Source organism: Peromyscus eremicus, chromosome 3 (genome assembly GCF_949786415.1).
Source record: "Peromyscus eremicus chromosome 3, PerEre_H2_v1, whole genome shotgun sequence".
In the NCBI taxonomy this organism is placed as follows: Eukaryota; Metazoa; Chordata; class Mammalia; order Rodentia; family Cricetidae; genus Peromyscus; species Peromyscus eremicus.
Window position 1 is genome coordinate 72,098,134 of NC_081418.1, and position 13,752 is coordinate 72,111,885.

The 13,752-nt window shown below is 41.6% G+C and overlaps 1 protein-coding gene across 2 annotated transcripts in view; it reads right to left on the reverse strand.

The window, feature by feature from the left end:
- Nucleotides 1–2,644: 2,644 nt before the first annotated feature.
- Nucleotides 2,645–13,752, reverse strand: part of Pde1c (phosphodiesterase 1C) — a 375,343-nt gene continuing 364,235 nt past the window's right edge. For both annotated transcript variants that reach the window (XM_059257885.1, XM_059257883.1), the window contains one exon: nucleotides 2,645–3,898. In XM_059257885.1, coding sequence (XP_059113868.1) covers nucleotides 3,729–3,898 — 170 coding nt within the window. In that variant the 3' untranslated portion in view covers nucleotides 2,645–3,728. The remainder of the gene's footprint in view (nucleotides 3,899–13,752) is intronic.

The window sequence follows — 13,752 nt, forward strand, 5'->3', positions numbered from 1 at the left end:
AACTATGTCAACTATTTTCTGGAGTGTGCCTGTGTGCTTTGAAAATACCCAGAGCTTGTGTCATGGGATGGATGCAAAGTGGGTCATTCTACACATTCATGAGAATGTCGGGCTCAGTATTGGAGGAGGACGTGACAATAGAGGTGCAGGAGGACAGAGGCAAATCTGTCCCTGAAAGAGCCACAGTCAGTGGGATCACCTGCACAAAGGGGGACTGTCCTTACTGATGTCCGGATCATGCTGCGCCTCCAGGACAAGCTCTGTGCAGTTGACGTGTGTGGGGAGGAGCAAAGCCATCGTGCTGGGATTGAAGAGTGAAGGATGGCTACTGTAGAAGACAAGGTGCAGGGAGGTGGTCAGGGATTTCAGAGGAAGTAGGACACGATAGAAACAACCAACCATAACAGTTGGAGGCTCAAGAACCCTAAAGTGTGGGAGACATATAACAAAGGAACATTGGGGTGGGGATATTGTGTTTCTACCCTATGAAGGAATATGTTATAGCCTTTAATACAGAGTGATGTGGAAATAGCCACATGGGCATCAACTCCCTGTCATGGAAGATGAAGATGATCACCTAAGTCATGAAGAGAGCCAGTGAGGGAAGCTGTTCTCTAACTGAAGGTCCAATTTCTTTCTCAGGCTGGGTCTCCTCTCTCCACAAGAAACAATAGTTAATAATTGCAGTTTTGTTTTCTCTGGCTGACTCTGCACTACCCTGGGTGAGGTCTTACTATTATCCTCACTTTATAGTAAATGAAACAAAAGTTAAGAGAGATTACTCAGTTACAAAGTAAATTCAAGGCAGAAGCAGGATCTAATGATTTGTTTTCCTAACTCTAAAGTCCCAGTTCTTAACCACTAGCTCGGCAGCTTGCCCTGGAATGCCAAGTGAGTTGATAACGAGAGTGTTCACCCACTGAGTAACCCCCATCACAGGTTGCTGATGTCGGCAAATTAACTTACTGAGTTTGCATGACTGATAGTATTATTTTTAAAATGTGACCATCTACAATATGCAAATTCATAAACTGAAAAAGGTGAGTTGCACTATTCACCTTAACAAGAGAAGCAATTCTGAATATTGTCCAACTAGGTGGTTGAGGGTGGGATGTTTTCAAGTAAATTCCAGAATTCTAGGAAGAAAAAGATGACTCGTGCAAGAAAGTCCATTCAAAGCATCTTTTTTATTTGCTATAAGAATATAATCCTCATTTCTGCATGCAAAACCATGGTAGGCATTTATAAACTGTGCAGACTCTCCATATGTGTACATTTGTTGAACTAAAATTTTAGCAAAGGTTGAAAAAAACTAAACACAACTTAAGAGAAAAGAACACAGAAGGAACAAACATCCTCAATCTCCAAAACAACCACGAAAGAAAGAGTCCCACTGAAGCCTGAAACCTAAGGCTGCAAGTTTTGAGAGACAGGGAAGGAGTGTCCCCTATACCTTATCAGTGCATAGTCGAATGGCCCTGTGCATTCAGCATTAAAGCGCCTGTGTAGCAACAAGGAGGCCTTACCTGTAACCCAGTCCAGATGAAGGTACACTACCAGCCTGCAGATAGCTTTTCTTGCCCAAACACTGGGCAGGGAACTAAGAATTGCAATTGTCTTCCTTAACAAAAAGTCACAGTGATTTCTCATTTGTATAACAATGACCTGAATAAACTACATTAGCTATGAGCTGCCCAACAGCACAGTGCTCACAGGACTCTGGAGCTTGTTTCTTGGGTAATTATGGTCTATGGAAATGAACTAAAGCCTCTGCAAGTAAGCCTGGCTACTACAGGAGGCTCTTTGCTTTCCTAGACAGTCTGTCCTGAATATGGAGTGCTCTGTACTAATGTACTCACCAGGCATAGCAATAGTATCCCAAACCTACAGTATGATACAATTCCATCACAAAGGAAGAGTGGGTGAAACAAACCAGGGCTTACGGCATCGCATCACAAGTTCAAGGCCCTGCAGCTAGTCTCAGGCTGAACAGAAGTGCAGACTTGCCTTGCATCAAACCTGAATTTTCAAATGCCCCTAGTCATTCTGAAGGGATCAAAAGCTACCTCCAGCCGTGAGACTTCCCATGCATTTCCATGACTTTAGCCTCAAAATAAAAATTGGTAAAATTACAGAAAAACTAACAATGGCTTTTGCTAAGCCACCCAACAAGAGGTGGCTTAGAAAGATGTCTGTCCCACCAGCAGGGAGTAGAGTAAGTGAGAGCCCCTGGCATTTTTTGGTAGGCAGGTTGTGGGCCAGATGAGCTAGAATTTAATTTCAAGACATCTCTAGACTAGGGAGACAAAGTTGGAAATGAGAAATTAAAACCAAGCTCATCATTTTACAGCTTCCTGCCTCAGTTCCACAACACTATCCCGTGTGGTAGATTTGGAGCCTGGAGAGTTTAAGCTACCGGCACTTCATCAACCATTGGCTACTCTGACAGAAGGGAAGGATTAAAATGAATTGAGCCAAATGTATGTCTAGAAAACTCACAAATGCTCCAAAGTACATTGAAGCTGCTAGGAATGAGATGTGATCAGAATCAAAATCAATCTCTCTGTCTCTCTGTCTCTGTCTCTGTCTCTGACTCTGTCTCTGTCTCTCCCCCTCTCTCTCTCTCACACACACACACAGAGAGAGAGAGAGAGAGAGAGAGAGAGAGAGAGAGAGAGAGAGAGAGAGAGAGAGAGAGAGAGGGACTTCGATCTACTTTGTTAAGCCTGAATTCTGAAAAATCTATGAAGAAAAATAAACCAACCCATCAGGCATCTTTCCTCTATGATTGTTATGCTCAGAAGTAAATTTGTTTTGAGTGTGTTTGCTTTGAACATCACACATTTGCTTGAATTTTGAGTAAGTATTTTAAATTTTAAATCAGTGCATTTAAAATTGGACAACACTAACAGACATGTTAACATGGAACAGGGAAGTCTCACAGGGCTGCAACCATAGACAAAGAACTATAAGCAAATAAGGAATGCTGAGAGTGGGAGAAAATTAGTTTTTCCCAGGGAAAAGCACACCAACTGATCACCCAATACCAAGTAGTCTGTTCTGAAAACATAGAGATACAAGTAACATAGGGACCGAGCAGATTGTATTTATATATTTAGGAATATAAATATATAATTAAATATATATAATTTAGGATATATATATGTATATGTATATAATATCAACAATTAAAGAAAGAGGCCATGATTTTGAGGGAGACCAAAGGTATGTGTACATGAGGGTATGGAAGGAGGGAAAAGAAAGGAAAAATTATGTAATTATATTTTAATTTGACAGCATAACATCATTTTAATTGGAAAAGTTATTTTTAGAAGTACATTTCTTACCCTGATAGTTTTTGAGCTATTGTTTGTATAGGGGCAAGTCTTCTCTTGGGAATTAAAAGAATATGGTACTGGAAAGAATTTTATTTTTCAGAACAAGATATATTGTTTTAATTTGGTTGGGACTTAAAACTTTTAAAGACCTATACAATAGAATCCAATAAATCTACCATTGCTGGAGTCTGGGTTGACCTTAAATCCAGTGACTGGAGTATCTGTAAGAGAATGACCAAGGGGAATCTCAAGCAGTCTTCATTTTGCCTCTGAGAGTTAGTCACAGTAGCGCCAGCTGCATGACTTTCCAGGTGTGTCCTGCTGTATCTCATAGGTGCTGAGAGGCAGACAGGCAGGCCCTTCTTCACTCCCCCTCTTCTTGTAGTTGCCCTACTTTTTGTTCCAGTGATGAGAGATGTTCTGAATCTTTTTCATTTTGATCCGCTGATCCAGCATCTTGTACCTTGCAGGATGATCATCGGTTTTCTTTGGAACTGAAGGTGCATAGGAGCTAGATGCATAAGCAGGGCGTTTAAAGTGACGTAATGGAGGCTTGATGACTGGAGGCCATGGAAAGGAAGACAGACAACCATTAGCTTCACAGAGACTTGACTTGCCATAAATATTGTGGCCACTTCCTCTTGACTTGTATGTCTCCTCCAAGCCAGAAGAAGCACACACACACACACACACACACACACACACACACACACACACACACACAAAAAAAAAAAAAAAAAAAAATTGGATTTCTAAACTGGTTGAATAAGAACAGTATCAACTTGGTCATTGACTTTAAATCAATAAAATCAAAAAATGTCTAGAGATGGGCAGTGGTGGCTCAGTACATAAAGTTCACTTGGTAATGAGTAGATGAAGTTAAGGAAAGGTTTGGGTGTACTGGAATCACACGTGGAAGCAAAGTAACCATGATGAGCAGTGATATATCTATCACTAACAACATTTAGCATTGTGTGCAAGCTTTGGGGGCTGCAAAAGTGGCACTTACTCTGAAAGTATTAATTAAAAGCATATCACTGAGAAAATGCTTGCAAAATATTTATAAAGGGCTAATATCCAAAATGCACAAAAAACCCTTAAAATTCAACAGAAGGAAGCAATCTAATGCAAAAAAAATGGGCAAAAAAAATCTGAATGGACGCCTACTACAGAAGATAAATATATCAGAGAAGCATAGGATCAACTCAACTGTGAACACAGAAGAATTGCAAATAAAACAACAACAGTGTTCTACCACGTTCTGTATAAAGCCAAAGTCCAAAAGTCTTTGAAAGCTCCTTCCTGTTGATGGGAGTAAAAAAATGGTACAGTTGCTTTGAGAAAGATAGATTAGCAATTTCATGAAGTTGGACACAGTGTTTACCATAAATGCAACATTATACTCCTAGATTTACTCAACTAGTTGAAAAGCCTATATTCACATATCCCTCAATTGTAAAAAGCCAAGATGAACTTTTACAGGCTAATGGATAAATAAATAGCAATAGGCATATATAATAGTATCTTAATTGATAAAAATAAATGAGTGGTCACACCGTAGGAAGATGTGGACACATCTTAAGTATACATTGCTAGGTGAGTGAAGTCAGTCTGCAAAGGCAGCTGTGCCATATGATTCTACTCACAAGATAAGCTTGAAGGAAAAAAACCCACTAAACTATGGAGACAAAAAGGGCACTGGCTGGGGCAGAATTAATGTGAAGAGAGAGGATTAAATAGGTGAGCAGTGGGAACTCCAAGGCAGTGAAGTCATTTGATGGGAAACTAGTAGATTCTGACACTATTTGTCAAAATTCATAGATTCTTAAGGGAGGGATCCTTAATTTATGCAATTTTAAAAAGCTATCGACAGGGTTATGGGGATTCCAGCGTGCAGTGTGAAACAATCTGACTGAATTGCTAATATAAGTAACAATGAGCCTGGCGGTAGTGGCACATGCCTTTAATCCCAGCACTCGGGAGGCAGAGGCAGGTGGATCTCTGTGAGTTCAAGGCCAACCTGGGCTACAGAGTGAGTTCCAGGAAAGGAGAAAGCTACACAGAGAAATCTTGTCTCGAAAAACCAAAAAAAAAAAAAAGTAACAATGAGCCTGCAGGAGATGAGAGGCAAGATGGCCACCTGAGTAACTTCACATATAAACAGGCCAGAGGAGCTCCACATGAGCTCTGTATTCTAGCTGAGAAATTTGCTTCTCATACAGGGGCAGATTAACAATTCAAATACACTCTACACTTCTCTGAAATTGAAAAAGTATGTAAAAGAAGAGCAGATGATGAAAACTATCCATGTGGATGTTAGCAGCTAAGCAAAAGGAGGAGACTAGAATGATCCACAGGTAATTGATTAGATTTGGTGACATCAGTATAAATTCATTGCCATAATAGAGGTATTGATGTATATATAAAGGTGTTTATAGACAGGAGCACTTACATGGCTTAGTGCACACACATACATTTCCTTATCAGACCTAGAAAAAATTCCAGGCTCTGAAGCTACAGCAACAGAGAACTCACCTTATATTTTTATTTCAAATATCATTCTTCAATGAGGGAAGCAGGTACTTCCTATAGAAATACCTTGTTCTAAAACTAGACACAGTGTACACAAGGTGGACTTAGAGACCATTATAGAAACATAAAATTCAAAAGTACAAAGAAAAAGGAAAGAAAAGAAAACGACAGACAGAGGAGCTCAAATGGTTCTAAATGAAAATCACTTTGAGCAACGAATCAAAACATAGAGGTAACTACAACCCAAAGTATAAAATACAGATACATAGTAATGGATTACACAAAAATCTGTGAGAAAACAGAAAAAATCTACTAGGCATATTGCCAAACAATTTCTATAGCTCCACGGCCCTTATGGAGGGGGACAAGTTGTTAGTGTGAACTGGACATGGTGAAGGTCTAAGAAGGATCAAAAGAGTAGTCACAGTGAAGAAATATGACCAATACGACCTCATCCAGGAGACCAGAGTGACATACATCCTGTTAACAGGGTACATCCTTGATTTTATGTAACGGAAGTTAGTATGTTGTGATTGAAGCAGAACTTATATAGCCCCATTCTAATAGTAAGCAAACAGCAGATAGTTCCAGCTGGAGGAGAGCCACAAAATACCTGACTAGTAAAGCAAAGAAGCCCAAGAGACTGCAGAGCCAAGAGGAGCCTAGGGAGGCATGATGGCATCACATGATGTGTCACCCTGGGTGATCCTAGAACAGAGGATAAAGGGATAGCAAGTGACGAGCAGGAAGATGTGAGTGGACTTAGATGATGATGGAGTGTGGCATCCAATCTGCAGTTCTGTGAGGAGAAAAAGGGAAAGGACTGCCCACCTTCTCTCTTCCCCTCCATTCTAGTCTCCCGTGATTCCTTGGTTCTCCTGAAAATGTGTTTAGTTAACGAACATAGGAAGAAAAAATATGTTGTCAGTAAGGACAAAATAAATATAATAATTAGGTGAAAAGTGCGGAAGAGCAGAGTTGATGCCAGCCAGTTGCCCAAGGACCAGCTCTCACTGCAGGTAACTTCACCTTCTCCTAAAGAGCAAAGGGAAACAGTACCTAAGTGAGCTGGAGTTGGACTCCCAAGGCAGTTCTCTGCAAACACCCTCTCAGTGACTGTCTTCCGACAGTGAGCAAATGCCTGCCGTTTGTGATGAAGCAAAAAGGTTACATGCAGAGCTGGGCAGGTGACTCAGTGACCAAGGCTCTCCAAAGTATTGGGATGGAGTTCACATCCCTAGTATCCACAGAGAAGTCTGGCATGGTTCTATAACACACGTGTTATAACTTCAGTGCCGACAGGCAGAGCCATGCCAATCCAAGGGTCTCGCTGGCCATTCAGTCCAGAAGGAATGGAAAACTCTAGATTTGGTGAGAGAACCTGCCTCAAAAACAATCTCTGGCCTCCACAAATATCTGTATGGTACCCGCCCCCCCCCCCCCACACACACATAAATACCACATACAACAAATACAGTGAGACACAAATACACCATCAAATAAGATACATTTAATTGTCATGTTTTCAGGCCAACAAGATGGCTAAGCTACCAAACCTGATGACCTGAATTTGATCCCTGGAACTGACACAGTGGGAGAAGGAAACTGACTCCTACAAGTTGTCCTTTGACCTCCATACATGTGCCATGGCATGTATACACACACACACACACACACACACACACACACACACACTAAATACTTTTAAATAAATTCTCATTTTATTTAATCAAATACTACCATGACACTTTGAAAAAGATAGAAGTGTTTATTAGCAAAAATAAAGGCTTACTTGATAATATAATGAAAAATAACTCTGAACCTAAGCTAATTTAAAAATTCTTATTTTTTTTTTATGTGTATGAGTGTTTTGCCTGAATGTATGTCTGTGTATCCCATGTCTGTCTGGCGCCCTCGGAGGCCAGAAGAGGTTATCAGATTTCCTGGAACTAGAGTTACAGACAGTTGTGAGCTGGCATGTGAGTGCTGCGACTTGAACCTGGGTCCTCTGGAAAAGCAGCCAGTGCTCTTAACCTCTGAGATAACTCTCCAGTCCCTAACCTAATCTAATCACTATAAAACATATTACCATGTACACAGAAAAGTCTAAAAAGTAAACATTAGCTCATGGCACTGATTATGTCTGTGTAACATGAACATTTGTTTTGATTAACTGATGTCATTTTCTAGTATTTCTAAAACATTAGCTTTAGTAGTGTAATTTTACAAAAGAAACACAACTATGCATTTTTCTATGGAATCAACTATCAACTCAACCAGAACATACCTAAGAGAAAATTCAATAAACCAATGTCCCCTGGGGTTTTCCCACTAGACCCCCAGAAAGTCTTGCTCAATACACCTTTTGAAGTCTAAGATTAATATTTACCCATTGGTTTCTTGGACCATATGCTGTGTGCTGCTAGTGTAACTAGAAAGAACAGAAATCCACGCCCTGGTGGGCAGTCATGCTGTGTCTGCCCTGAACCGTGCAAGGTGCTTGCAAGAAGCATCTTGTGTGGAAGCTGCAGCTCCCGGGCTGCTGCCTCTTTCCTTTTCCTTTCTTTTTTCTTTTTCTTTAGTCTTCTCTCATATATTACATCCCAAGAGCAGTTTACCCTCCCTTCTCTCCTCCCAGTATTTCCCCCACCTCCCCTTCTTCCCCAGATTCACTCCTTCTCCATTTCTCTTCAGAAAGGGCAGGCCTCCTAGGGATATCAACCAAACACAGCGTATCATGTTGCAATAAGACTAGGTACTTATCCTCATATCAAGGCTGGACAAGGCAACCCAGTAGGAGGGGAAAGGTTCCCAAAAGTGGGCAAAAGAGTCAGAGACAGCGCCCACCCCTACATTAGGTGTCCTAAAAGCACACCAAGCTGTACAACTCTAATATACGTGCAGAGGACCTAGGTCAGACCCATACCACCTCCGGGATTATTGGTTTAGTCTCTGTGATCCCCTGTGGGCCCTGATTAGTTGATTCTGTGGGTTTTCTTGTGATATCCTTGACCCTCTGGCTCATTCAACCCTTACCCCACCTCTTCTCCAGGATTCCCTGAGCTCTGCCTAATGTTTGGCTGTGGGTCTCTTCATCTGTTTCCATCAGTTGCTGGATGAAGCCTCTCTGATGAAAATTGGGCTAGGCTCCAGTCTATGAATATAGCAGAATATCATTTGGAATCATTTTATTGACTTTTTTTGCCAGATGTGTTTGGTTCTATCTTAGGTGTTTGGGGTATCCAGCCTCTGGATCCTGGCCCTTCAGGTAGAGTCAGGCGTGGGCTCCCTCTCATAGCATGGGTCTCAAGTTGGACCAGTCGTTAGCTGGCCACTTCCACACGTTCTGTACCACCTTTACCCCAAAACGTCTTGCAGGCAACACAAATTGTAGGTCGAAGGCTTTATACCTAGGTTATTGTCCTCATGATCCCTCCACTGGACGCCTTGCTGGGTTACAGAAGATGCCTGGTTCAAGCTTCTTAATACCCAGGCCAAAACTGTCTTGGAGTTATCTTCACACAGCAAAGTTGCTCTGTTGTGACATAATAAAAATCCTCTCTCATAGTTAGAATGGTCATTTTAAGCTCTCAGGCTGCTTAATTCCATGGTTTAGGGCAAACAAGAATTAAAAGCACCACTGCCATTCTCATTCCTAACACATCTAGAACAAATATAAAAACATTCTTATGACCCTGGAGGACAGAAAAGAGAGGGCTTAAAGCCTCGAATCAAAAGCTGAGGCTTGGGCTCACCGATTTATGTCTTTTGAGTCACAGTCCCTCTCCATATTCATCCTATTTTCGCAACTCAGCATGAACGCAGCCAAAGTATTATTGAATTTCCCACTTCTCAGCACGAAGGAGCATTTACCATTTGCTGGAATTCTGATTGTCAGAACAAAAACTCTGCTTGCCACTGGAGTCCCTACAAATAGCCTGAACCTACTGATAGAGATTGGCTCCCCACCGAGCTATGATGTATGTGAACCGCCTGCTGTCACCTCCACTCAGTATGGGAAATGGGGGGAGCTGTGCCCAGTGCTGTTTGTACGCATTTCTTGCCTTTCTCCTCTGCAGGTATCAAGATTTTGATCACAGGGCATGATAGCAGGGTAGTCACAGGGGCACTGTCTTGAGTTTGGGGTGGACCTTTCCTCTGGGATGCTGGGTGTCCTCTTGAAGGGGTTTTTATTCATCTTGACATGTTTCTGGGGTCTTAAAAGGGCCTGACCCTCCTCCTTTCAATAACTACACATTCCCTACAGTTGAACCCAATAGTACAGCCTCCCTCTCAGGATAAGGAAGAAACAAATAGGGAACAGAACCCCATTACCCGTGTGCTTTGTCAGCACAGTAGACACAGAGAGTGCAAATGACTTGCAGAAAATGATCATATCAGCTGCTGAAGATTGTGCCCAAGGCCCATAGACCCACACAGAGTGGTTAACTTGGGGGTCACTTTTGAACACACTTAGAAAAAGACAGACTTCAGACAAAAACTATACGTTATTACCCAACATGCTTTATTTTACAGTTACACATAACCTTTGATTTTCATAAAGCAATGCTCTTTCAGGAACTTTAACACTCATTTTATTTAGCCCTCATTATTTTCATAAATATCACAATTCCTCCCTCACAAATATCTTATTCTCTCTCTCTCTCTCTCTCTCTCTCTCTCTCTCTCTCTCTCTCTCTCTCTCCCTCCCTCCCTCCCTCCCTCTCTCCTCTCCTCTCTCCTCTCCTCTCCTCTCTCCTCTCCTCTCCTCTCTCCTCTCCTCTCCTCTCTCCTCCTTCCCTTTTTTACTCTCTTCTCCTAATCTACATATTTTTTTTTCTCTAGGAAACAGATCTAGATTTGTTCACACGACAAACTGATACAGCTGTTGAATTGAGTTCAGACATGATTATGGCACCTAGCATATAATGTCTACTACCTGTACTAGACACCATGCTGAGAATGTGGTGTGAATTAGCTTAAGCCATGCCTCAGTTCACACCTGCCTACAATCAAGCACTAGTGCCGTCCTTTCCCAGGTGTGGAAACTGAGGCTTAATGGATTTATATCACAGCGATGATGAAGGAAGGCTGGAGCCTAGATTCACATCCAAATCAACTTCAGATCCTTCCTGGTACATGGAAAATTATCTTGGCTCCAAATTTAGCTTTAATAGCTGCCATAACAGGCTAAAAATGTGCAGTTAAAACTACTTCATTTAAGCATCACTATTTGAACCTGCATAATATCTGTGGCATATTCTGTGTGCTGCAGCTATAATAATGCTTCCTTAAAACAAATGTTATCCACCCATGTGTGTATGGCTCAAAGAGTAGCTACACAAAGATCCTGGTGAAGGCCTCTGAAGTAACTGTTTTCACCTGGTGCCTCACCTTCACAGGCTTGAGTACAGGCAGGTGCTCCAAAGTCTAGGCCAGGGCTTCGGGCCTTAGGTCAAATTGTCCTCATTAGTTCTCAGCACTGCCTGTCAATGAAGGCCACACTAAGAGCTTCTAAAACTCTTGGTGCTCAAGTTTAGTTCAAGCACCCAAGAGCAGAATCTGTGGGGCAGAACTGAGCTGCCACTGTCTTTACAATGCCACTATGCTGGCGTTTGAGAATGACCATCTTAATCTCTCCAGCATTCTTCCCCACCTTCATCTCCACGATCCCATTTGAAGCTCCACCATCTTTAGAAGGTGGCCATATTCAGCTTTGGTGCTGTCCTCATGTGACATGACTGCTTGGCTTCACTGTCTCATCTCAGTAATGGAGATAAATTATCACTCACTTCAGAAGTCACTAATAAGAATGAAAAGAACCACACATCCCAAAGCAGCCAGCACTGATTGATGCATGGGGAGTGCTCCTTCCCAGTAGGTTTCTCTCCCTTTTCTGAGTTCAAGACCTTTAATTGTCTGGCAGATTTGTTATTGCCAGGAATATTCAGTAGCTGCATTCTTCCCCAATTTGGAAATTCACATACATCCCAAGATGTGAAAGCATTAGCATGAAGCCAGGCAGAAAGGAAACCTACCCTTTTGTAGAAATAGAATTTAGCAACACTAATCCAACCAGAAAATTACTCTTAATCCACACATATTACATGAAGTGCTGTCCAAAGTGACACTCTATTTTTAAACTCTTTAAGGTGTATTTCATATTAAATACTAGAATGACTAACCCCATTATCTGCATTTTTAAATATCTTGGCTCTCCAAAAACTATCTTAAGAAAATAAGAATCCCACATGGTCTATAGCCTCCCTTTTTTCTCCTCAGAAAGACCAAAAATCTCTAGGAGGTGGAAAAAGAAAGCTTGCCATCTAAGAAGCTATCTAGTGATGTTGAGCCAAAGTTAAGAAACAGACTGGGGCTGGGCAGTGGTGGCGCATGCCTTTAATCCCAGCACTTGGGAGGCAGAGGCAGGTGGATCTCTGTGAGTTCAAGGCCAACCTGGGCTACAGAGCGAGATCCAGGAAAGGCGCAAAGCTACACAGAGAAACCCTGTCTTGAAAAAAACCAAAAAAAAAAAAAAAAAAAAAAGAGGAAGAAAAAACAGATGAGTTCATTTTGTAAGAAAAAAGTCATCTACAATACAGTTGTGCATCATATAATGATGTGTTAGTTCATAAATGGACTGCATATAGAATGGAATATGCCATACAGCCCAGCTGTGTAGCAGGCTATACCATTGAAGTTTATATAAGAATGTAAATACATTGCTTGATGCTCACACAATGCAATCACTTAATGACATATTCTTGGAAATGAATTCCCATTGTGAAATGATGTATGCCAGTATTTTGGGTTAGAGAGATCTTTGGGGTGCATGACTGGGTCTGGTTCATGCAGGCCGATCTGCTCTAGTCCCTGTTCACCAGCACTTATATGATATAGACTCTGTGCTAAGATCTAAGGAGCAAAAGACCCACAAAATTCTCCTCTTGGAAGCAGTAGGTAACATTATAGGAGAACCATAGGCTTGGAGGCACACAGAGCAGGGATAATTACTCCCTCTGAGATCCTAAGGGTCTCGTTCAGTCAGGGTTTTGTTTCCTTTCCTCCATTCTCTGATGTGGGGAAAACAGTAACTTCTTTGCATGGCCGTTGTGAAAACTTGAGGATGACGTGCATGGGAGAACATACAGGCAGTTCTTTGCAGTGAGTGTGTGATAGGTACTTGGTGACAATTATTACATGATAGCTGAGCATGGAAGACCAGGATGCTTTATCACCATCTGCTCTCTTGATTTTCTTACAACAGCATTGAAATTTCATCAAATTCCCTATATATGATTTACAACTGAATGATCTCACCACACAATGAAGAGATTCAGTAATGTATTTATTTGTATTTGGCAGAGAACACAACACTTAGTTTGTCGGGGGAACCACTTTGAATCTAAGTGGTATTCTAAGCAAAGCAAAGTACCTAGCCCACATTTTGAACTCAGAAAAAAAAAAAAAAGTCAGTTCACTCAGCGACTCTGAGCAGGACCTGTTGAGGAGCACAAAGAATGCTAGATCCTTTTAAGAAGAGTGGCTCAGACAACCAATGAGGAGCCAGAGCTTTGTCCCTGACTTCTAATCTAGAGGTAATTAGTAGAGTATGAGGAGATTAGGAGAATGACAGGACCAGTTTTGATTCCCGAGATTCTGCATTCCTTACACTGAGGCACAGCGATGTGTGAGTCACGCTCTGCAGAAGCCATTCCTGCATGCATGCTCTGGTTTTCTTTTTAGAGACTCCTTCATTCCCTAACCACTTCAGTCCTGTGTGTCTACTTCCTGGGGCAGAGATAATGTGTACATACATTTGTATTTCCTGAGGTAACATAGTATTGATAACAGCTGGCACTGAGAAATGTTTAAATGAGTG